Source organism: Tinamus guttatus, unplaced genomic scaffold, assembly GCF_059628265.1.
Source record: "Tinamus guttatus ecotype Peru unplaced genomic scaffold, ASM5962826v1 Tinamus_guttatus_pri_ptg000403l, whole genome shotgun sequence".
Classification (NCBI taxonomy): domain Eukaryota; kingdom Metazoa; phylum Chordata; class Aves; order Tinamiformes; family Tinamidae; genus Tinamus; species Tinamus guttatus.
In genome coordinates, this window is record NW_028288937.1 from 890505 (window position 1) to 916985 (window position 26481).

Below are 26481 nucleotides of genomic sequence, written 5' to 3' on the forward strand. Positions count from 1 at the left end.
GCTCAATGCCTTCTTTGCTTCGGTGTTTACCAAGGGCAGCCCTTTAGAGCCCCAGGCCCTAGAGGCAAGAGAAGAAGCGGGTGGAGAGGAAGACTTGCCCTGGGTAGAGGAAGATTGGGTCAGAGAGCACCTAAGGAACCTCGATACCCACAAATCCATGGGCCCTGATGGGATGCACCCCAGAGTGCTGCGGGAGCTGGCAGATGCCATAGCTAAGCCGCTCTCCATCATCTTTGAAAGATCCTGGAGAACGGGGGAGGTGCCGGAAGACTGGAAGAAGGCCAATGTCACGCCAGTCTTCAAAAAAGGCAAGAAGGAGGACCCAGGCAACTACAGGCCAGTCAGCCTCACCTCCGTCCCCGGAAAAGTGATGGAACGGCTCATACTGGCCGTTGTCTCCAGGCGCATGGAGGACAAGAAGGTGCTCAAGAGTAGTCAGCATGGATTCACCAAGGGAAAATCTTGCCTGACTAACCTGATAGCCTTCTATGATGAAATGACCGGCTGGATAGACGAGGGGAGAGCGGTGGATGTCGTCTATCTCGACTTCACCAAGGCTTTTGACACCGTCCCTCACAACATCCTCCTGGGCAAGCTCCGGAAGTGTGGGATAGATGAGTGGACAGTGAGATGGATTAGGAACTGGCTGGATGGCAGGGCCCAGAGAGTGGTGATCAGCGGTGCAGAGTCTAGTTGGAGGCCTGTGGCTAGTGGGGTCCCCCAGGGGTCAGTCCTTGGTCCAGTCCTGTTCAATTTATTCATCAATGACCTGGATGAAGGCACAGAGTGCTCCCTCAGCAAGTTTGCTGATGATACCAAACTGGGAGGAGTAGCCGATACCCCAGAGGGCTGTGCTGCCATCCAGAGGGACCTGGACAGACTGGACAACTGGGCGGTGAAAAACCTCATGCAGTTCAACAAGGCCAAGTGCAAGGTCCTGCACCTGGGGAGGAATAACCCCAGACACCAGTACAGGCTGGGGACCGAGCTTGTGGAGAGCAGCTCTGCGGAGAAAGACCTGGGTGTCATGGTGGACGACAAGTTGACCATGAGGCAGCAGTGTGCCCTCGTGGCCAAAAAGGCCAATGGGATCCTGGGCTGCATTAAGAAGAGCGTCTCCAGCAGGTCGAGGGAGGTGATCCTGCCCCTCTACTCAGCCCTGGTGAGGCCGCATCTGGAGTACTGTGTCCAGTTCTGGGCTCCACAGTACAAGAGGGATGTGGAGCTGCTGGAGAGAGTCCAGCGCAGGGCCACAAGGATGATCAGGGGCCTGGAACATCTGCCCTATGAGGAGAGGCTGAGGGAGCTGGGCCTGTTCAGCCTGGAGAAGAGAAGGCTGAGAGGGGATCTAATCAGTGTATATAAATACCTCAAGGGAGGGAGTGCAGAGGACGGTCATGGTATCTTTTCAGTGGTGGCCACTGATAGGACTAGAGGAAATGGCCGGAAACTGAAACATCAAAAATTCCATAGGAACTTAAGGAAAAATTTCTTAACAGTGAGGGTGACAGAGCACTGGAACAGGCTGCCCAGAGAGGTTGTGGAGTCTCCTTCTCTGGAGATCTTCAAAACCCGCTTGGATGCAGTCCTGTGCCACGTGCTTTAGGTGTCCCTGCGTATGCAGGGGGGTTGGACTAGATGATCTCTAGAGGTCCCTTCCAACCCTAAGCATTCTATGATTCTATGATTCTATGATTCATTAAGAGTGAGCATATGCCCTCAGCAGAGGGCAAAATACAGGTGTAAGTACTACAGCTTACCAGGGAAGTCTCCTTTGCGGCTGCTTTGGCCGAACTCCTGAAGCTGTGCTTGTTGATTTAGCTGTTCCTTCTGCAAGTTCTCATACCAATGGGTAACTTCGGCCCTTAGGTCAGCCACCTGATCACTAGGATACATTTCGATAGTCATCTGAAATAAAATGGAGGTTGTATTTTTCGAAGTGCATGATGGCTTTATCGACATTTAATAACCTAAGAAATAAATCTATCCAGAAACAAAAGTACTGTTAATTACCTTGTCAGGAAGTCCAGCTGGTTGACATACAATTCTTAGTGGTAATGACTGCTTGTCACTCAGTGCCTTTAAGTGACTGCTGATACCAGTGCCTTCGATCTGCCACTGTCTCAGATGATAGGCAAACCTTAAGGAGCAGGTAAAAATATTGGCAAAGTATTTTTGTCAAAACTAATTTAAACAAATATTTGATAAACAGTGAGACGACAGAAAACTTGCACCTCTATTCTCTTGTTCTGCCAAATGAAGAGGAAACAATTCCATCTTCAAGAACAGAGTAGAAAAAGTATGAAAAAAACATTTATTTGGGGAGGGCAGAGGAGACTTGACTTTACATTGTTTTATTTCACATAAAGAAAACCAAGAAAACTATTATTCAAATTAATAGTGTCATAATTCATTCATCATTATGAAAGAGCAACATACATAAATTCTGTATCCCAAAATATCATTGGAGCTATTTACCTTCTCCTAAAAGCTTCCAGATGCGTCTTCAACATTAAGAGACCTCTTTCAATAATTGTGAGACTTGAGTGAGAGTCCTGTTCAAGATTACTAGAAGCTATCATCAGACTCTCCATACACTTGCTAATAAATTCTTGTTCTTTTTCAAGACCAGTTTTACCTGCAATTTCAATGTGAATATAGATTGGGTAAGCACAAACTTGAGGCTGTTTCTTTTATATTAAGAATAAAAAATAGATACTAGAAACTTGGATATTCTTTAAAGCATTTTAAACACAGAACAAAAATACAACTGAAAAATCTTACCATTAATATAATAAGAGTTGATGTACTGGATAGCTGCTCGACTGACATCACCTGACTGTGCTCTTAGAGCAATACCCCAGAACTGGTCCATGCCACACAACTGTTGTGACAAAAGGAAAAGAAACAAACAAAACATTGCCTCATTATTTTACTGAGTGGTGTCTTTCTGATCTGAGACACTTTATCTGTTTCTTTGCGCAACTACTAAAAATACCTCTGTCTCTCAGGCCCTTCCCATTGCATTGCATCAATTACTGCAACATTCTAACTTTGACAGAAGCATTTTTATACTTGAAGCATAGGCAGGAACTGGTTGAATTCAAAATGGAGTTTTAATTTTTCACAAATAGGAATATTTTTAAATGAAACATTAAAATCACAGCTATTATTGGTATCCATCAAAAAGACAGAAATTTCCATGAAAAAGTCTCAATTAAATATTAATATTAAATATGTCAAACTGTGTAAACATTTTTACTAGTCTAAGTATTATAAAATAGGTTACAAACCTATTTTTCAAACATAATAGCTAACATGTAACAGCTAACAGTTCAGTTATGCTATCAGTATGATAAACTGCACAAAGATACACAGGAAACAGGTATCACATGTGTGTGTATGAGTGTGTGTGTCTGTGTGTGCGCGTTCTCCTACCTCCTTTTTCATCCCAATAGATAAGAACACATGCTTAACACCATGAAAAAAATCAGGCTCATTAACCTCTTTTATTTGCACTTCACTGTACCACATTTGCAACTTTTGAGAGGTAGTTCCAGGATTCCCCTCAAGGTAGCAAACTGTTCTGCCTCCACCACCACAGGGTTGATACATCAATATTTCAAACTAACAAGTCAAAATATGCTCATGATATATGCTGCTGCAGATAAGTAATTTAATTTCCCCTCTCTTCACTCCTTTTGGAAAGGAGAAAAATATGAGCAGAAAAAAAGGCTTACCTCTGAGTTTGAGCCACCATCATATGCACTGGTAGCCAGTCGAGCCAAATTACACAAATGCTGAAAGAGGTTTAGACCAGTCATACTAATAGTTTCAGGTTTTAGCTGTGGCATCTAAATAAAATAAAGATACCTTAGTATGAAAAGAAAATTTTTAAGTGAAACACTGGATAGCAATTATGTTGATGTAAATTTATGTCATTAATACAGAAGAATTTTATTGTTACTACGAATATGATTCAAATATAGCAGATAGTTGTTTTTGCAAAAGATTAGCCTTTTAATTTTATATACAGTCTAAATAATCAAAGCTCTGCTGTTGCATGTTTCAGTTCATATTTTCAGTGGACATGAAGATGAGATTTATATACACTCCCAGAAATGAAAAAGTCTATTTCTGAAGTCAGCTAGTGTGTATCAGAAGGGAAAATGCAAGGTTTTTAATAGTGCTACATAGCTTCAAACAAAGCATATAGGCTAATTGCAATGAAATGGTTGAGTAAGCACTAGTATGAAAAGAATTACTGCCTATTTCTATCCCTCTTCTGTAAAAACAGAGAAAAATTATTTCATTACAAGTAGGGTCCTCCTAACCTGGTGTAAAGAGATATACTTGACAGATACAACTTAAAATACATCAAAATACTGCAGATATAGAAAGGAATGCTTTTATTAGAATTAATAATGTTGCAATACAGTTACGTACCTTTTCTAGAAAAAGATGCTTGTAGGTCTCCATACCCATAGCATGCTGATCTTTACTTCGAACTTGATTTAAGAACCAGTGTAGTGCATCATCATAGCATTCAGAATCTTCTACTAAACAATGCCATAATATGTCCACTTGTTCTAAACTTAACCCTAAAATTAGAAAGATATTTAAATTACTCCTTTATAACATAAAACATCATCCTACATAAACACAAATACACCGAAAAAACCATAAGAGGTTTTGGCAATACACAAAGCAAGAGCAGAGGAAAAACACACTACTCGCCAATCAGGAATCCTATGCTTTTTCCCCTTTTAGAGCTGGCAACCAGCTACAGCATTTGGTTCCAAGTGTTGTCAGTTTTCACAACTCAGTGAGTAGTGTGGGCTGACCTAGGAACCTGTACCAAACAGCAGGTCACTTCTCAGTTTATAAATAACTATTAGGTACATGCTAAACTCCAGCTTTCAGCTGGTTACAGACTGTAGCTGTAAATAGTATCTCGCTACCTATTGTACTGTTACTCCTTTCAAGAAAGCAGTGGACTTAGTTTGTGTGCAGACATTTATGATCCCAGTAAAGCTCCAAATCTCTTCAAGAACCACTGAGGCTATTCTTTCGCCAGTGGCAAGTATGGTACTAAAAAATCATTTCGTCCTGGCTACAAATATTCTCATTCCTTGGTTGACTGGATTGACACGAGCAGAAGAGCAAACCCTGCATATTATGTCAACTTTACTATGATAATGGGGACACCTAGATGACCTTCTCCTGTGTTATTATGATAAATTTACTCCAACACAAAGTGGTACAAGTTTAGAAGGACTAGAGGAGAGAGTGGCCAAAGGGAGAAGCTCATGGAAGGGGAAAACAGCAAGGGTTACTAAACACAGAGAATTATATTCAGCTGACCAAATCCCAAAATCAAACTAGTTAGTGGCTGGGAGAGCATGAGGAAAAAAGAGCATGCTTGCCCTGTCCTTATTAAGCATCTGCTTACATCTACCAGTTTTACTCCTCCTTCTGCTCCCCTCCTGATTCCCTAACAAATCCACCTTGTCCCATAGTCCTCCTTTGGAAAAGGGTGGGGGAAGAAGTGGTTAAAGAACAGGCTATCAGCTAGAAACCATGCAACAACACAGAACAATTAATAAAAGGATGAGAGAAAGTGAGCATCAAAAGGTCAAAAAATAGAAAACTGATAGGGGAGATTGAACAGAACACCTCTGACAGCACCTATCAGTCCCTGAGAGCATTTACACAGCTTGCAGATGCTCTCCTTAAGTGTTTTAAGTGCTCTGAAAAGAAAGAAAAAGAAATAGATTCTACAATTTCAGAGATGTCCCTTAACAAGACTCCTCCTCCTGGCACTCTTGAAGGGTCAAGAGGACCAGGGTCAGAATGAAATTAAGGAGAATGAGTGCTGTGACCTTGGACCACTGGCGACAAAACACAGACAAACATGTGGTCACACCTCATATGGCAACTCTCACACACTGTTCTAACCTGAAAGAACTAGTCTCTGAACTTTCAAGCACACTCTTTGAAGTGTGTGAGATCTACACTGTACTGACAACTACATTATCCTTCTTTTCTTCTGAACTTGATGAGAAGCCTCCAGGGTAACTCCTCAAATTAACAACCCATCTATCTGCAGTCTCTGTTTGGACATGAAACTAACAGTTTCTCTGACACATATATACATACTACAAATACTACACTCCATAGATAAACATCAATGCAATTTGTCTCAGGTTATCTGGCTCTGTGAAAGCTCCATTAAAATACTACCAAGGGATCACAGCAAGTTGCCCCCTCAACCTGGCTGCTGCTGATAGTGAACACACATTTGGGATCTGCAGTCTTAACCTGAAAAGGGTCACTATGTGCTCTCTGGCTACCAGCAACAAGAGGAGAAATCTGGAAACATTAGTTAAGATCACTAATTCTTTTCTTCAATGACAGAATTCATCAAATATCTTTATTATTAATAACATCACTAACTGAGCACAGCAGAAAGAAGCAGTAAACAGACTGAGTAGTTTGCTTAGTGGTTTGTGCAGCTGGACCTTCAGAAGAAGGTCAGAGACTGCTGAAAGTAGCATGGGACTGCTAAGCAATGGTGTAGATGTGCCACAAGGCAAGAGCCGGGACATGGACCTCCAGGTTGGGGTTGCAGGGATGGAATGCTGATGCCTCTCCTGGAGGCTGGGTGGCCAGGGAGAGGGTGTCCTTGCCTGGAGGAGTCATGTTCTGCTTGAGGAACTATGTCACTAAGTTAAGGAGCTACAGGAAGAAGCGATAAACTGCAGTGAGTCCAGCAGTGACCATCAAGGCAGTGCACTTGCCCTGTGAGGAGAAGCTGTGGAAGTTGGGCTTGTTCAGCTTAGAGAAGGGATGGTTTGGAGGGAACCCAACAGCCACCCCTCAGTTCCTATGGGAGGTTATCAAGAACACAGAGGCAAGTTCTTCACAGTGGCATGTAGAAGGAGGACAAGAGACAGAATACATACACTGAAACAAGAGGGGATTGGACAGGATGGAATGAAACACGTTTTTCACTATAGAGAAAGTCAAACAGTGGAACGGGCTTCCTTAGAGAGGCTGTGACGTTTCTAATCTTGGAGATATTTAAGATCCCACTGCAGAAAGCTCCGAGCAACCTGGTCTGATCGCACGGTGAACCTGCTTTGAGTTGGAAGTCAGACTAAGGATTTCCCAAGGTCCCTTCCAACCCAAATTTTAGTTCCATTCTAACTACTTCTCTAACTCCAATATTTTTGGGTAAGGTTATTCTGAATTCCAAAACATCCAAAGAATTGTCAAGAGGCACTTATTTTTCATCTGTGTAATAACTCTCGTATTTGAAATCCAAACTAACTTGAGGAGAGTTGCTAGCTTCTACACAATAAAATGTCTTCCTCGCAGGTTTATCTTCTTAAAAGATATTCTGAATAACCATGACATATAGGCAGATGTGCTAACTTTTCAGATACACATCTGTCCTGCTAATTCTGCAACTCTATGTAATAAGAGGAAAGACTAATTATTTTGCTCAAAAATAATGCTAACAATTCAAATTTCTTTTTTGTTTTGTTTGCATCTATTTCCAGGGGTCACAATCTCTACACAAAACTGGTATATACTTTATACTAGTAGGTATATACTAGCATACATATTTATAGTTATATATAGCACATATACTAGGCATATACTTGTATATATAGTTATGTGTATATGTTTGTACTGCTTCCAAAAAAAAAGTGTGCCAGAACTTTGTGAAATGCTCATCTGATCTCAATTTTCCCTTACAAAGCTTGGCTCCTTTATACATTTTCTTAGGCCCATTTTGCCCCTAAATATATGTAAACAGCATTCAAAGTCTTCAAGAACACGTACTATGAAGTTGGTGAGTACTGTAATCTCACTGATGCTGTACTAATGAATACTTATTCCAGTTCCATCAACTATATCAATAGAATTTTAATTTTCATCTTTTAGAATGAAAAGATTTCAAAATCTTTCCAGATTACTATCTATCATACCGAATATCACTTTTGCAAAAGACAGTACGGGGATCCTAAACAGATTTCTCACAGCATTAATATATATAGAACTCTTTTGTTTTCAGAATAGATAGTAATTTACTTGCAGTACACTCCAGTAAAAGATCAATGGAAACATTATGGATATAAATCAAAATCCAATAATACAGCACATATTAACTTCACCAAGGTGATTACTATAATCTCACTGTTTAGAAAAACTGAAGCATAGGAAACGTAACTTGTTCTCACAAAACTGAAATACACCCTAAACTCTAGTGCTGGCTCTGTGTTTAAATCGTAATATCCTCCTTTTGAAACAGTATCACAGATTATTTAAAATTTTATCCTTTAAAATAGCACATTTGTTAAATAATAAAAAAAAAAGCATAATGACTAAAAATGTATGGGCACCTTACTGTGAGGTGCTTCTCTGTTCGGATAACCTCAAATACTTACTGAAATGATCTGGCGATCCTAGAGTTGAAAACACACATGTCAGGAACTGAAGACGAACCTGAACTTCTGCACTGTGGCTATATCTAAAATTTAAATTTGTTTTAATAAGAAATTTACTTAATTTATTCAGAAATGTTTAATTACTTATTGTTATAACATTTTTTCATCCATACGTGAGTCCCTTGAAAACTTAAATACTTTTCTCTAACATTATTTTTCTAAATTTCTAGTTTAGTTCAGTACATAATCTGAATTAATTGTACACATTATAGAAGCATACCACACAAATGAAAAAAAGATAATAGCCATCACTAGACAACTTTTTTTTTTTTTTTTGCATATAGTCTGATTCTAGTGCATGATTTTGTCGTTAGCACCTTGCAGGATCTGACCTTGTTTTTTCCTCAACTTATACGATGCTCTGACTTTCTGATCACAGTAGATACATAGCCTTTACAAAAATATTTTCATAAATTATGCAAAAATTAACTTTACTCACATTTATAAGGTGAAGTAATTTCTCATTACAGTGAGGTAAATAGATACAGTGAGGTAAATAAATACAGTGAAGTAAATCTCTGGCCCATAAATAGCAACATTTTTTTTCAATTGTGGATGCCCATAGTTACATACTGACTTTGATGACTGCCAAAATATAAGTATTCTGTTCTCTGTGACTGAGGAACTAGAAATTGTGTCACATGTCTATACATATACTTAATTTTAGACATGCAGAATGCACAGAAAAAATGTGTTATACTGAAAAACTACCTTAAAAAGTAAATAGATTCTAAAGCAGAAACACTTGAATAGTTTCATGATGCTACATCACTTAGATTGATCTGTATATATAAAATCGCCATGCTTTATTTATAAACATTGAACACAATGCCTAACAAAAATAACTTAAAAAAAAATCTAAAATACTATTACTTATATAGACCTTTCTCCCTCTATACATGTAATGTCACTATATAAAGTTATTTACTTAAAAGAAAACATCAGAAGCACCAGAGCGCCACGTGGGAGGGGAACACACAGGAAAGATGTTTAAAATATATCAACTTCTCAAGACCAGTTGTGTACAACATACTTACAATGCATGTTTATGTCGTCCTTCTCTCACTGCCTGAATGTAGTGTACCAAATTATCAAAGAAAAGTTTCATCATGTTAAGTTCTTTTTCTGCCCACCTGTGCCAGTTTAAAGGGCAGAAAGTATTATCATTTAATCAAGGTCACAGAAGCTACAGAAATTAGACAGTTACAAGAAAACACATACACATAATAACAAAGTGAACATTACATTTTCCATGCACTATAGGTTCAAGATCATTTTCAAATGCAGTACTATTTCTTGCTGTTCATCTATATGGCACCATAACAGACATTTCCAGGCACAAGATTAATGGAGAACATTCACTCTGAAGCCCACAAAAACTGTTCTAAGGCCAGTTAAGTCAGTAAAGGTCGAAGCCAAAACTCTGAACTCTAACTACGTGCCGAGTTCAGAGTTTTGGCTTAGACCTTAGAACACCACGTCAAAAAAGGCCCAAAACCACAAGACAGATTTCTGATAACACTGTAATCGATCTTTCTTGAAGTCCTTGTATTTCTCCCTCTGTCGTTAGACCAGCTAATTATATAGCTTTTTCCAGTAAGTAGATTAGTGTGTTACATATCTTTACATTTCAAAGAAAATCATTTTGTTATTTCTGAGAAGCATTTGATAGGCAACCAGGACAGAAAGACAAAGCACCAAGTTATTGCAATTTTTAAAAATAAACCAATACTGGATGTGTAGTATTTTCTGAAAAGTTATTTGGGGAAGATTTAAAAAAATATAAATAGGTCCATCTCAGTTATTATATTTATTGTATTGTATTATATTATATTATACACACATATAATATTGTATTATGAAGAAGGCTAGGTCTGCGTGATTAGGTAAGTCCATACAACTAGACCAGACAGCAGGCAGATGGTAACAACTTTAAGATATCAATTTGGACCACAATAGAGGAGTAAGGCTCTTAAACTTCATCAATTACTTTGGTTTCATGTGTATGTGTGGGGACTACTTACATTGTTATCCAATGCGTATCATAACTGCTCCCAAATTGTTGAAACGTACCGAACAGCTTTGGAAGAAGACGAAGGGAAACTACTACTGATCTAAAGGAGAAAGAGAGAAATCACTACCATATGACTTAGGAAAATAGAATTAAATTTTAAAATTGTTTTGAGAAGTTCATGTTCAATGAGCAAATACATTAGCTGAATCTATTGGAGATATCTGTGTGAAGATGAGTCTCACATGCAGCCATTAAGTTTGGCTTACAGATACTTCAATTGCTTTCCACATAATGCCTTGCACACTGACTGATAGAAGAGTATAAAAATAAAACAGTATTCATTTTTGCTTATAAAAAAACAACCCAAAGACAAGCTTTTGAATTTCATAAAACTTATCTTTTGAAATTTAAGCAAAATGAGTATGTTTTTTCTATGAACAGATGAGATGCACAGCAGAAATAAATCTGCTTCAAAATGTCAATGTAGACACAGGTGGGTGTTTTCTGTAAGACTACTATCTACAAAAAAATCAAGAACTGCATAAAAGACATGGAACTGTAAACTTTCATGGTGGTGATAAATATCTTCACATTTCTTTTATTAATTTAAAATAACAGATTGGTATGCTGGTAACAACTCACAAATACATTTCTTAGCAAAAAGGTAACAGCGTAAGAAACACTGCGTGTACTGTTTCTCAACAGCTGGCTGGTTGTATCAACAAAATTAGCATTCACTTTTTCCACTCTTCAAAGAGTACGATCTCTGTGCTTTGGCTCTATTAAAACAATTGCCTCAGGTCAAGATATTACTTCTTCCTCCAGCTGCTTCTTCCTGGAAATTAAATCCCACAATAGACTTGATGGGAAAGAACTTGTCTGTTCCTCAGTCACTTAAATGTAAAGTCCAAAAATCCAGTTCAAACTGCTAACATCAAGGCACCAGACTTTGCACTCAGCTGGCTAAGATACGGGCGAGATTTTACCAACCAGCAAGGACAAATGCAATATGATGAGATAGTCAAGACACTGATGGAAAAGAAGAATGGAACATGGGACCCATTTACAACAGAACTATGTTTTTATCTTTACTTCTGTCTTTTTTAACTTGTCTTTCAGTAAAGTTAATTGGTTTATTCAATTTGGCTTTCCTGTATGTGGAAAGAAATAGATAAATGCAAAAACACATAACTTATGATGTAAGTTACCTGTTGTTTGCTAAATTTTCTAAGCAGCCTTCAATAAATCTCATTCGAATCTGTCTGTCAGTGAACCAGCATACTAAAGAACAGAGCAGCTTCTCTGCTTCATTTATTAACCCTTCAGAGAGATGAATCTACAGCAAGTAGAAAGACAGGTCAATGAATAGCATATATTTATTTTCTTTTTAAAAAATATTATTTTCTGGTATTCAACTTACTGCATCTTCATCCTGGACCAGATCCCACAAAAGGGTATTTCCTTTCTTACAAACATTATCCAAATTAATGTCCGTCACCGCATTGCTATTATATTGATGCTTATGAACTGCTGGTCCTGAACAAAATATAAAGACCATTATTGAATAAATAGAAGGAACTATCTAATCTGAACATTATTCCCCCAGATCATGAACAATCAGATTCTTTATTTGTAAACTTGACTATTTTAAGGTGAATACAGTAGCAATATAATTACAACCTTTTTCCAGATATGGATTCTATAAAGAAGAAACACAAAGCATTATGACCATGCAAGAAGTCAACAGGACAATTAAACTAGTATTTACACTGCTCTTTGCTAACTGCAAGTGCAGTGAAATACTATGTAAGTATTACAGATCCAAGTACAATTGCTTTTTAATTTAATTAGATTAATTGGTGATGTAATTAAAATACTTCTTAAATCTTTCTGTAGAGCTGTGATCTAAAGGGAAGGAGGAGAGTAAAGCAGCATGCAAGAGTGAGAGTTAGAGTAAAAAAGGGGGATCGTAGAGCGAGTGCAAAAGGGCACAAAAGAGTGAGCATGAAAGAGTCAATGTGAAAGAGAGTGCAAAAGAGAGCACAAGAGAGCAAAAGAGTGAGAGTGAAGAGAAGGAGGAGAGCAGGGAAGAGAGGAGTGAGAGAGGTAGAGAAGCAAATTTCAATAAGTTCCTCTCATGCTGAATCTTGCTATCTATGCTCCACATAACTAGAGCACAAGCAAAGCATACACTATTTTACATGATGGATTAAAATGCATGATTTTAGAAGGTCATCATGTTTTCATAAATAGCGATAGACATCTTCTGTCTTGTATGTGGCCACAGCTGGTATCATTCACATATCTACCATTTGATACTATTTTCATAAAACACGAAAGTCAAGTAGAAGGACAAAACTGCACGCAGAACATTGTAATTATTTTCAAGTGCAAAACTAGGGGAGTCAAAAATAATTTGCACTGAAGTCCTCTTGCTCAATAATTTGGATCTTCAGTAAAGTGTATAATATCTATGAAAAGTGTCAAGAAAAAGATGCTGATTTTCAGCATTTTTTAACTATAAAAAAAAATCAAAAATTTTCCACTAAAATTTTAAAAAGGACAGCTTTCTCTTTAAAAAATAGTGCTGAAGTTTTATTTTATTATCAGAATATTTTAACAGTGTTTTGAAAGTCAATAAGAAGTTTTAGAGAACAAGACCCAGGTTTAGATGTTTTTACATCTCCATCTAGTACACATTTACCAACTGTACTTGTACCTAGCACTGAGGAAGTCTTCTAAACTTAATCATAATGATACTAGTGCTATGGAGGAATCTCTCCAGTATGCTCAAACATGCCTTAATTTTCTTTCAAACTCATCTTTGACAATGCATAAGACATAACTAAAATGTATACTGAGTAGCAGCCAACTTATTATGTTTTCCTTTGTTTTAGTAAAACAATTACATTTATGTTACCATAGCCTGCTAGAAAAAAAGCTGAAGACAAATCTTCAAATCATACCACCCCAGCTTTGAAAGATTTTAGAATATATCCTGCTGTTTATTTACAAACCACTTCTCCTCACACCTCGCCTTGAGAGTACTGTCTGGAATCCACAGAACAGCAATAATGGAAATCCAATTAACCAAGAGGTTTTATTAGTATATTCATTGTGTAGTGTGGAAAAGGGAAAAAAATCTTTTAAAATTTGTATTATAGGCCTGAAATTAGAATTCAGTTCCAGATAATAATAAATAGCAACCCTAAAGAAAAAAATGGACAGCTTATTCAAATGTGTTTCAGGAAAAGACATAAATAGTTGTGGTTTTACTATCTGCTGGAAGATAGAAAACTTTATTCTGCCAGACCAGTAAAGAAAACAATTGTCAAAAACAAAAAAAAATTCTCTACCCAAGCACACCCTTCATTATATTTAAAAGTAGAATAGAAGCAATTCAGAAGCACAAATCTAGCACAATAGCATATGGAAAGATATCATAATTCTTATAAAGTGTTATGGTAGCATCTTGAATGGCATCCTGAAGTAAACTAAAAGATTTGGCAGTGAAAGATAAAACAGCATAAAATGCTATTTAAGGTAAGCTCCACCAATATATCAAGTTGTATTTTAACCTTTTTATTTTCTTCAGAAATTATCCTTTGTACGGCCCATTATTCATTTAACATGGTAAACATATGGAATCACAATAAGATTCACACACCAGAAGACATAAGAAAAAAAAATCTGGCACTTCACTATCTGTCTTCTTATTTAATAACCAATTAGAAAAAATATTTACTATGCTGTTTATTACCCTTATTTGTTTTAATTTGCAGTAAAAGTTCCTGCAAAAACGCAAAAATCATACCTAATATCACACGAATATGAATCACATAGTAAAATCTCAGTCGGAACTGTGATTTCTTGTGGCAGCTACATTATGCAACTTAGCACTTGTATGGTTCATCAGTTTTGCTCCTTAAAATCATCTGATTATTATAATTGTCGGAGACTATTTCAAAATTGAATAAAACTGTCTGAAAAACACAGAAAACGTTTTTGCTTTCTTTTCATTGCCCTTACCTTGACTAAGATGCTCATGATAGATAGAGGCAAGGTTTGGAAGGTGCTGCTGAAGATGAGATGTTAGCTCTGCATGTGAATTAATTTGCACAAGTTCTTCTTCACAGCCTGACTCTTCCCCATCAAAATCAGCCATGTTTTTCTCTGATTTTGCACTGACTTGAGAACTACTGCAACTGACATCATCCGCACTTAGCATATCATCAACCATGTGTCTGTAAAACAGGAACGTTAGAATGGGCAATATAAAAGAAAAAATTGTTATAGGTGACTAATTTCCTAAGTGAGAGCTACAGTAGCATTTTGTAGAAGAAAACTGAAAAATCATTTTGCAGTCATTTAACACACAGTTTATTATGCAATATATAGCTACTTTAACCCAAGTGAATAGACGTTTCTAAAGCTAATGTCAGGATGAATCATCTGTCTGAACAGCAGACTTTTGCATGAACTGAAAAACAATTACAGATAAATTGAAGGTCTCATTATCCCTTCTTTAATGTTAGCTGAATAACAGTGTTTTACAGTAAAACTGTAATGTTTTGCAAAATAATTGTATTATTAAATACAAGAATATTAAAAAAAAAAACAGTGTTAAACTGCATTACCATGCAGTTATCTGCTACAGCTAGCATCTCTGTTAGAGCACATTGTTCTGAAGTACAGCAAAATGTCCATTCAGATTTATGGCCAAAACAAGTATTTTGCTGTCACCTTTATTACAGTTATTGAAAACATCAGAAGAAATATCAAATGACCTACCCATCGTGGTGATGGTGGTGGTGGTGGTGATGGTGGTGATGCTGTGGCCCAATGAACTGTCGACAATTAAATAATTCATTTCCAATAGTGTCCCCAAGGAAGTCCCCTGTATGAGTTATACAGGAATCTTGAGACCCTTGAGAAATGTGAGTCGTGCTCATTTCCCCCGTCATATCATGTTCTGTGTCCTCAGCATGGGAACAAGCATCCAGCATCCTAATGCGATTATCCACCGGTGCCACAGAGTCAGTGTTAAAGACATGGTCCTTCCCTGCCCCATTGTTTGCACCACTCCTCTCCGATGCCCCTTGTGAATCTCCCAGACAAATGCCTGTTTGTGATTCCAGTTTCCTGCCTCGTAGATCTGTGCTCCTACTGCTTTTTTGTGGATTATGACCCCTATCATCTTCCTCTTCATCCTCCTCCTCTTTGAGAGCTTCAATATCCGCAATATCTTCTGACTGCACCTCGCTGCCCGGGCTTCCTGCAGACTGGCTTGCATGACTGGAGTTGGCTTCATTACTGGATCCATCACTGTGACCACTGCTACTACCAGGACCACTGCTGCCATCCTCACCACTGTTTGCTGTCTCATCGGAACTTCCCTGCATGGACTCCTGAAGTTTTGGGGTTTTTTTTAATTGGTGGGGGAAAAGAAAAAAAAAAAACACATAATCAGTATCATCATTATTTAAAAATCAAACATTCCTCATTCATGTAGAGGAGCGCCAAATCCTCACTTTTTCTTTCATTTTTTAGTTAGGTTGCTGATGACAGAATGTTCTCATCAAGATTTCGATTTTTCGCTAAGATCTTTGCATGTATATAAACACAGTGACAGCGTGAAACACCTAAGCAACATCACTCAATCTTTTACTAAGAGTATAGTTTTACTTAAATACAGTTTAAAGGCAGCAATCCAATTTGTAGGCAAGGTAAAGTAGAGCACATTTAAAGTACACAGAGCACAAGTAACCATTCTAGCCATGCACGGCCCTGTTGCAGAGAAGCACTATAAGCAGGAATCTTATGTATCTGTTTGGCTTTTGAAACTACTAAGGAGAAAAATGCATTTTGTAGCTAACAGAAGGTAACTTAGCAATGCAGACTAAGATTTACAGTCTTACCTCTGTATCTGAAAGCCGCTGCTGTACGTGCTTCGTTCTGTTAATAAGCTGTTCTTCCATTTCGATATCACTGCCTCCACTCTGATGGGTGTCACTGTTGTCACTACTCTGAGGGCTAGCTGCTGGTGACCCTAGTTCAAAATCATGTTTCCCAGTTACTTTGTGATATATATTAATTGGAATGTAACAGCATTACATAAATCTGCCTCGTCTGTTGTACTCAACAGCATTCTTCCTTCAAACAGTTCAACAAGGGACCTAACTCAAACAATGCAAAACACTTGAACGTCAGAAATTCTTTTTAGAATACTGTTTTACTATCAAAGTTAAATTTTGATGTCTCTTCTGGACAGTACATAACAGATGCATGCTAATTCTCTGGATTCCACACTAAATATAATTTATATTTGATTTCTCTCTAAACATATATTTGATTTCTCTAAAAACATAATTTCAAACTTGCACTAGTTTTCCTCCTTTCCAAATTCTTCAACTCTAGAAAAATATTACAGCCTCAGATATAACAGATTGTATTTCTAAAATGACACTTACAAGGTGAAGGCGCTGCTCTTCTGAGCTCTTCTTCTTCTGAAATAAAATGCATGACAGAAAAATAAGCGAGTAAAAATCTTTTTGTCAGTAAGGCCAAGATTCATAGCAATCAGCAGTAACAGGAGAAAAAGAAACTACAGCATATGGGATTTGCAGCACCTTTTTTAACTTCTATGAGGAAACATACACTCAAGTCAAGGAAAAAAAATTAAAAAAAAAGAAAAATCATGTAATATTAGAAACAGCTAAAATTAGATAAACTGATAGAAGAATTTATACAGCTATACTAACTATAGATGTTCAAGAGAAAAGGAATATTTAACAGATGAATTATGGACCATCCCTGGAAACAAAAAAAAATATAGACTTCATTAGATATACTAACAGAATTTTTCTGAAACAGTTTTACAAAGGTACTCACAAAGTTCTGGTACTATCATCTTTACTCTCACCTTCTGCTTGGAACAATGCAACACTTTAAAGATACTTCAGGGAGCTTATCAATCTAAAAGTTCCTTACAACCTCCTTGTCCAAAGTCAACAAGGACATGGTTGAAAGAGAGATTCAATTGTTGATAAAATACATACCTTTCTTGTTTCCCATGGGGAGATTGGTACTCAGTAAGGATGCAAATGAGCTTTGTTTTGACAGCTGAGCCTTAGCTGCTAGTGCATTATTCCACAGTGCTTTTATAAGCATTGATGCCAAATACAAGGTCTATAAACAAAGCAGATAACAGTGCTATGATTAGTAGTATATTTTGTTTGCAAAAACATACTGTTAATCTTTCTATATGCTAATACTATAGTTCACCAAAATAAATGCATAAAAATAAATGAATGCACAAAGTGTAGAAATATTGGGCAAACGTTTAAAAATGAAGTTAATCTTCTACCACTGGTTATGAACTTTTCAAAGAGCTCTGAAAATTACTATAACTTAAAAGCCAGAAAGGCCTATTTGATGAAAAATGATATTTTACTCATGTTCTCTTCTTATATTTATTTAGAACAGAAAGGCAAATCCATAATATCTGACTAAAACACTGATATAATTTCTTTACAATGATTTGGGTTTTTCTTTTGTCTTTACCTGTTCTGTGTGAGCACTTGGATGAAGAGTAGAGACAAGATTAAGAAGGTGTCTAAGTGGAACAGGGTCCAAGTTTTTGATCAAAGAAGGAAACAGGTCATGTATATACCGACTACAATGCTTTAACTGCACAGTACAAGTAAAACAGAAAAGATAACAGAAACAGTAAAATTAACTTTAGAAGATGGTTCAAAGATTGATAACATTGCAGTCAAACAACTGTTAAACGACTACTTCGCACAAATTCTTAGGAAACATTTTGCCTAACTTACATCAAACTTGCAACTTTGCCTTAACTGATTTTTTTTATATTTTAAAGCACCAAGTTCAGTGCAATCAACCATAAAAATTATGACATATATCTTTTTTACCTCCAGGATTAACTATCGTACTTTAATGAAAAGAGTAACTAGAATATTATTTTTCATTTTTATTTAAATAAACCTTCTAAAACATTATTTGATGTGCTAATTTCTGATTAGGAAATGCAATGATTGACTTAATAAGAGTGGTAAATACAAATAAAGACATTATAGATTTATGTGACACTGAGAACAGACTGTATGGACTGCATGAGAATTATTTACAACTTTCTGTCTTTCCCAAGAAGGAATGTCAATAAAGAAAATGCCATTTTTAGTGAACTGCTGTGTATTTATACGTAAAAATGACATTGTTTGTAGATGTTGCCTCTGAGGTTAAATGCTGCTTTTCATATCCACTCCAAGGGTTTCATATTTTTAAGGATGTTAGTAACTACTCAAAAATGGTAATAATACCAGAGGAAGCATCTAAAAAAATTCCTTAGTGCTGGTTATCACATATATGCTTGAGAATTTTTTTTTTCCTTCCCTCTAAAATAGCAAAATAAGGAGATTATGGGACACAGAAACAGATTTATACAGCATTCAAACTGCAGTAAAATTAAGCAGATTCTCTATAAGGATGTATTTAACCATACTGAACATTAAAGAAGTTCTTGAGACATCTGGTTCCATTTAGAGAATAAGTTTTGTCAAAAAGTCAAAGAGGCCAAAAAGTTAGGCCTTCTATTCACTTAATCTAAAGGTGTCAGCCTTTTAAAAACACATTAGTGATTTAACCTTTTTACAGGAAATAATCTGTCTAATCTGTCCACACATTCTGATATGAAATACACACATATATGTATCTTAATATATATATTTATCTTTTGAAACAGCAATATGTTAAAATGGACAAGTAAGCAGTAGAAGTAGTATCACATTTGGATAATGGTATTAAGTTAGAAGGAATAGAGCCCCTCAAGCATTTCAGGTCTCCCTAGCAAAAAAATAAGATCTCATTGCTTTCTTTAGATTTCAACCTCAGCACTCCACCTGTAAACTGCCAGAATTTTCACTCTTCCCATTGTCAATAACAGTACCGGAAGCTACAACAGATTGAAGTTGGGCAATTAATTTCTTAGTTAAAGTATTACCTCTACTTTACAACCTATACCACTGTTCTGTAACAAGACTATGCCTGTACTGAGTAACTTGATTTTTTCCTTCTATGTTTTTGTCTCTGGTGAAAAAATGGTAGTTGAAGCAGTTACCATTTGGTAAGCTAAACCCTAAGATAAACAGAGAAGAAAAAGAAATTGAACTTTATTCATGTAAAGCAAAATCAACTTGCCATTTCCCACTTTATTATGTAATTATAAAATAATTACATATACCTGTGCTGCAGCCCAAATACAGTCTATATGCTGAGTACTAAGTCTCCCTTCTGCTGCAAGAAAATTCAGAATCACTTGGCACTGTTTGATGATCTGCAAAGTGAGAACATATTTAGGAAAGATTTACTAAAACAAAAAATTACTCCTCCATGTTTATTTTAAAATAATAATAATTTTAAACAAACCTCAATATGTAAATTTGGTCCAAAAATATGCTCAACTACATTGTTGCTGATAAGCCAGTCTGCAAGCTCTTTTGCAATAGACCTACAGATGAAAAGACAGCAGAAATGTAGGTAAAATTAGCCCCAACAGGCAATCCTCATCCCTAGCAAACTTCTTTGGACACAAAGCATACTCAGCATTCATTTGTTCACATAGAAGGAAATCCTTTCCACATTTTTGTTTAGCTAGAAGATTAATGCCAAACATCAGTATTTCCTACTCACCCCTTTGGATTATCAGTAAATATGTAAATAACAACTCTACAAATTTTATTATTTAATACAGCCCAGCAGACCACCTGCAGACACTTTTATAGCCTTCACAGGTAAGATTTTGACAAACGCTGTTACAGAACCTAAGTTTATAATGAGATGCTCAAAGAAACACGGAGCTCACAAGCATAGCTAATAATGGAAGCAAAGGAAATGATTTTACAAGAAAATTGCTTATACATTTTTTAGACTTTCTTGTACAAACAACAATTCACACACTTGAAAATGTATGTCTTACATGGTCATACTTACACACATGCTACATAGATACTTTTTTTTGTTGTTTTATCTATTACAGAAGAGATCTTTACTCACTGCCGATCAGTAAGTAAACATTTAAACAGAACAGGAGAAAGAAACTTAATTTTCCAAAACAAAACTTGGACTTCCAGAAAGGGCTGCCTTGTATCGCAACTAGTGCATAAGCTCCTTTTTATTCCTTCCTTTCAAGCAAATGTTTGTTTGTCCAGATTTTGGCACCAGAAGCAATTACAGGACATTTTGGTACTTAAAGCACTGACTCTAGTTTAAATGGGCCTGAAATAAAAGTACCCTGTTTGGCTTGCAGGAGGAGAAGGATGGAAGCCTGCCAGGAGCTCTCTGAGAACTACGAAGAATTACTTTTACCACTACTGCCTGCGCTGCCCTAATGATCACTATTACAGCTTCAGGACTCCCAGTCTTAATCACCACAATAAGAAAATGGGATTCGTTGGGTAAAAAAAGAGAGAGTCCTTGTAAGGTTTCCATGTAGAATTCACTTCTCCAGGGCATGTTGCCAATTCTCCAACTACTTTGAATTGCCTGATCACTATGAATGAGCGAAAGACCCACATTTCCTACCACTCAAAACCATTCCTATACTGCCCTCTCTCATTCTAATTCCAAGCCAGGAGGAAAAAAATACACTTAAAGCCTTGGAAGACAGTAATATCCCATGGCAATCAAGAAGTAACTGGCTTGCTCAAGAAGTAACTTGGCTAGATCAACAATATCATTTATGACTTATTGTTAGTAAGCAAATTTTAATAGAGAAGTCAGTTTGATGGAGGATTTGAAACTGTTCAGAGAGGCTTAAGAAAGATAAACCAAGTGTTTTTTTCATGAAATCATGATCAACTTAACTTCCTGTAGCTTTATTACACCTCCTCAATCCTAACACCCAGAGGCTCCCTGCCCCAAAACGTGGAGCATGCACATTACACACCCATCCACTACTAGGATTCTCATCCAACTACATTTAAAGGAAAACCTTTTTGCATGAGAATTGTGATTTTGCACATTTTATAGCTAAAGAAAGTTATTATTCATTGGAATATATGCTACCAGCCTCTTTTAGAAACATGGCTCTAAATAGTACTCTCATCTATCTGCCTCCATGCTGACAACCTGAAGTTGTCCATTCGTCTCAAGGGGTGGTAGCTCTCAGCTCTCATTTCTTCAGACAGCTGGTAGGCTTTGTATGAACAGTAAGAAATAGGAATAGCAAAGTACTGCTATTCATTTATTTGTGAGAAGTGGGCAACTAGCTCATTTTCTATGGGGAAAATGTTCTCTTTTCTTCCTAGACAGTAGCAGAAAACAAGAATGTGTCACTGATGAGGAGCCAACAATCCAGCACTAGCAGGAGGACTGCAGGATCTGATGGGAAGTAATAAGCCTAGAGCATACAAACTGTAATAGAAAGCTGTAATGGAATTTAACATCAAATATTACAGATTCGTCTTAAATCAGAGGTGCCCAACCCACAATCTGAAAGCTAAACGTACCCTGCCAAGATGATTCTTCAACTTACAGCATACGCCCTACCAGCTCATTCTCAGGGCCTTACCGTGTCCCTGCCGCGGACAAAAGTACAGTCTCAGGTTTGCATTTTGCTCATATAAAAGGTAGATGGATCTGGTCACATGAGGGGACATACACTCACTACATGAGGCAGGCCTAAGTGGATGCACTGCTAATTATGAAATGTGAAAGAATTATATTAGTCCTCCATTACAGACAAAAGGTTTAACACCAGAGTCACAAGTCAATGAAAGTTCACTTTGTTCCAGGAGAGTCAAATTTCTTCTTGGAGCTTAAATCTGTATCTCCCTTAGCATGAGCTCCAAGCAAACACTGCTGAATTTGTTTAGCATGTTTAACATTAAAGAAGCATATGGAACAGAATGTCCTTTCAACTGATACTTGTGCAACTCACACAAGGACCACCAGGCATTCTGTTGAGAGTCATATGTTGCACTTTGGTCATTCAGAAGGAGAGGGCAAAAACTTCCCTATGGAGAGTTCCTTCATGTTTTACTAAAGGAAGTATCAGCAATTCCCAATCTCTGATCTGCAACATTGTTCTGCTGAGAAATAGTGACAGGTTCTTCTGCAGTAATGCCTTTTCTAATTCGGGTATTCTTAAGTGTAAAATGTTGTTTGTTCTACTGGTGAGCTCAACTGCAATAAAATGACATCTCAGATTCCAGAAGAAAAATACTCATTTCATAGGTGAGATGGATTTCCTGAGGATGACCAAAACCAAGATGACCCTTCTGAAAGGCAGAATACAGCTTTTGCTGTTTCCCAGAGCAAATGGCTCCTCCCAGAGAGTTTTGCTGAGGGCACACTAATCACCCAATGTACTGCCTTTGTAAATGATGTGGTTATTACCAGCACTATGTATTTTGATCTCTGGTGGACTAAGAACTGTATTTGAGAGCAGATTTCAAGATTCACCAAACAAAGCTAACTTCTGCATATATGAAGGATGTCTGACTTATTTCCTAAACATTTGTATTTCAGGAAAGATTTTTTTTTTTGCTGGCTCCCCACATCCCTCCTTCACATATTTACTTGCTTTCAAAAAGAGTGAACTTCTTAGCTCGAAAGCAACTCCATATAAACAGAAATAAATTGCCAGAACTGCACAGGCCCTACAATTTCCCACTTTTTGAACATCTGAATATTTGACCACTCTTATCTCAGTTTTCCAAATATTCCAATTGCTATCCAAAGAACATACAGAATCAACAACTGAGATAGACACAAATCCTTCCTTCTCCAGAAATACATTAACTCAGTCCCGCTAATATCTTAATACCTGTTGTGCTCTAAGAATTTAATTCTTGCTTAATTTATGTACGTTAGTGAGTCAACCACTCATTAATATTGGAAATACTGATAATATTGGCAATGTTATTTACAAATCCAGTCATTTCTCAAAATCTTTTCTATCTTCTGCTATTATTCAATTATAGAAATTGAGAAATTAGGTATGTTTTAGAATTGCCTATTAGTTCCTGCTGCAGACATATCTATTACAAATCTAAGAAGCAGAATAAATTTCCAGCATTTTAATTGCTAATAAATAAATGCACACTGATAAATATGGCCCCGGGATAGAGGAAACTACCATAGTTCCCAAACTACCAAGATTGGCAGTGTTTTATAATTTTGCATTGCTCAACGAAGCAATGACAAGTTTCTCAAATTTTGTGAAGCTCTTTTTTGTATTCTTCTTTGCTTTTACTACCAGTTGTGATAACAGACATATGGAAGAAATTATGCAAGAATGTAGCTCTAATGATACTTAGAAGCTTTCTGCAAGGAGGCAGCAATCCGAGTCTAACAGACGTGCAAGAGGATGGAAGCTCGTGGCTGATAGGGAAATATCTCTACAGAAGATTTAAGAACTTCTGAAGGTCTAGCAGACGTTTACTAAAACCGTATCAATTCAAGTTATACTATTGTTTAAAAAAGTAAATAATCCGTAGAGTTTAAGCAATAATAGGTACAATGCTTTTTGAAATGTATTCCTTCAGATTTACATTTCCAATCAAGCATGACAGTCTCTTTCTATTTGGTCCTCTTTTCTACACTAGCCATTTTACCTCTCTTACGTAGAATTTCAAAATCAACATAAGCTACTTCGAGTGATACATATTCCTTTTATAACAGTCTGGAAATATTATGTTTATTCATATACATATATTATGATTTGGTTTTACAATTATTTATTTTACAATTTTTGAATAATTTTAAATGGCTTATGCAAATTTTGCAATCAAAATACAAAATCTTTCATCTTGCGGGATACACAGTGAAGGGATACCTTTTATAATTCATCATGAATTTTTAGTTCACAGAGTTTTATTTTTTGAGAATTAAAATAATACAAGAATCTTTTTATACACACAGTTCCTTTCACCCCTTCTTAAAGTCCTCATCATTATGCCATCTACCACAATTTGTATGCTGGTTAATTACTTATAACACACAGAAAGTCCACTATCAGGCCCTTCTAAATCTTTTAACTTCAAATGTAAAGTCCATATGGACAGACTATTTACCTTTTTTAATGATTCAATTGTGAACAGATTATTATTACTACTTAATAATAAATATATTATTAAAGTATTTTTTCATAGAGTGATTTGGAAGCAATTGCAAGACCATACAAATATGGTATCACTACAAACCAGGCAATTACAAATAACTCAATTTTCAGTAAAATACGCGAAAATTTTCTTTTAAAAAAAGTTCAAGAGGTTATAAAAAAGTTCACTCTTTCATCCTAAAGGAAAGAGCGTGAAAGGTATGCATTATGATCTATGTGTATATATATATATACACACACTTTTCCTCTAACACAATAGCAGTACAAAGAACTGTTTTACCAATTACATTTCTAGGTTGTACAGACCTTAGGAGTAAGAACATTCACCTTGGTAACAACACGTACAGTTATTTTTCATGGATTTAGTAAGTGGGAGAGAAACACAAAGTCATTTAAAGGACCAAATTTAAAGGACACTAAGTGTGTGCTGCGGGCAAAGGAGAGGTAAGGAATGGAAAAGTGAAAGCAGCTGCTGCTCTAGTTGAACCATCTCTGCCTCTTTCTCACAGTGGACTCGACACATGACATACCCGGGCTGGATGGTCTCTAGACATAGTCCATTTCTCACTAGACTTTCCCCTCAAATTCACAGAGAATTCTGGTCTTTCAAAAATAATCGCTTTTCTTTCAAAGAATGTTCAAGCACTTTTGGCACGAGCTTCCCCAGGCACTTCATTGGACTTTGGGGAAAAGCGTGGAAGCTGTACAGTTTCTCACATAACCTCACATTTATGAAAAGAATGTATGAAAAGCCTAGTATTAGAGCTTGAAATTCATTCATTCTTGTAGCTGAAATAATCATGAAGAGATCTTTACAACTAACACATTTTTCTGGTAACTCAAAAAAAAAAAAAAAAAAAAAAAAAAAAGGAGGGCAAGAATGTCTCCCTAAAGGAAGACTGAGATAAAGTCCCAGAAACAACATGCTAATATAAATCTGTGGTTGGTACATTATTTACTAGTTATAGGATGACCCAGATCCAGGAAAGAATCCTACAGAAAAGTTATCTTCCCCCCATTAAAATCTTATTTATCCCACCATGAGATGATATGATATTCGACCAACACAATTCACAGAACAGCTGCAAAAACATGCCATCCCTGTACCAGACAAAATACAAGGACAGCAAGTCAGCAATGGCAAGGAAAACCTGAATGTAAAATCTTAAAAGCAAAACCGTAGCAGTATAGCGAGGAGTCAGCAGAAGATGAAGGCGAGCACTTCTTGAATCACTGAAATAGCAACAACACCATAACAAGGATGGGAAGCACTGGTCTCAATTATTTAGGATCAAAAATGCAAAGAAGGTGTAACAGGCACTTTCCCAACACTCATTCAAGCACTTGGTTTTGTTTATGAGTGTACGTTTTCCTTTTTGAAGATTTTGCAAGCTCCAAAGACACCACCCTAACATCCTCTCGAATTAACAATCTACTGTGTGTATCACTAGAAACGTTAGGAAGCTGAGTGAAAACCTTTATTATTCTTTTTCCACAGAAAATCTGAAAAGACTCATTGAGTGTGGAAAAGTAGAGAGGGGAAGAGGCATTCTAATGCTCTTGCCAAAAACAGCCACTGAACTCAAGCAGAAAAGCAGAAAGCAAGCCTCTGGCGAGCTAGGAGAACACTGGCGAAGGAAAAAAAACTCTTCAAAAGTCACCATCTAAAAATCCCAATTGATACAGAGGGAGTGGGAAGAGAAAGGAGGAGGAAGAGTCCTGATCTTTCTCTTCACAGGTGAAGGGAACTTGGTACACCTGAAATTGCTCTGGAGAAGCCTTTAAGGGAGGGCAAGCTGTTTTTAAAA

General features: G+C 36.8%; 1 protein-coding gene across 1 annotated transcript in view; it reads right to left on the minus strand.

Annotated features, from left to right (window-relative positions):
* USP34 (ubiquitin specific peptidase 34) overlaps positions 1-26481 on the minus strand; it is a 137342-nt gene that overhangs the window by 63556 nt on the left and 47305 nt on the right. Inside the window, exons 10-28 of the mRNA XM_088531283.1 lie at positions 19978-20059; positions 19793-19885; positions 18094-18219; positions 17589-17718; positions 17001-17036; positions 16449-16579; positions 15322-15938; positions 14560-14774; positions 11951-12066; positions 11739-11866; positions 10541-10630; positions 9554-9649; positions 8457-8539; positions 4447-4601; positions 3741-3854; positions 2785-2884; positions 2479-2638; positions 2014-2140; positions 1761-1908 (exon numbers count right to left, since the gene is read on the minus strand). Coding sequence (XP_088387409.1) covers positions 1761-1908; positions 2014-2140; positions 2479-2638; positions 2785-2884; positions 3741-3854; positions 4447-4601; positions 8457-8539; positions 9554-9649; positions 10541-10630; positions 11739-11866; positions 11951-12066; positions 14560-14774; positions 15322-15938; positions 16449-16579; positions 17001-17036; positions 17589-17718; positions 18094-18219; positions 19793-19885; positions 19978-20059 — 2747 coding nt within the window. The remainder of the gene's footprint in view (positions 1-1760; positions 1909-2013; positions 2141-2478; positions 2639-2784; positions 2885-3740; positions 3855-4446; positions 4602-8456; positions 8540-9553; positions 9650-10540; positions 10631-11738; positions 11867-11950; positions 12067-14559; positions 14775-15321; positions 15939-16448; positions 16580-17000; positions 17037-17588; positions 17719-18093; positions 18220-19792; positions 19886-19977; positions 20060-26481) is intronic.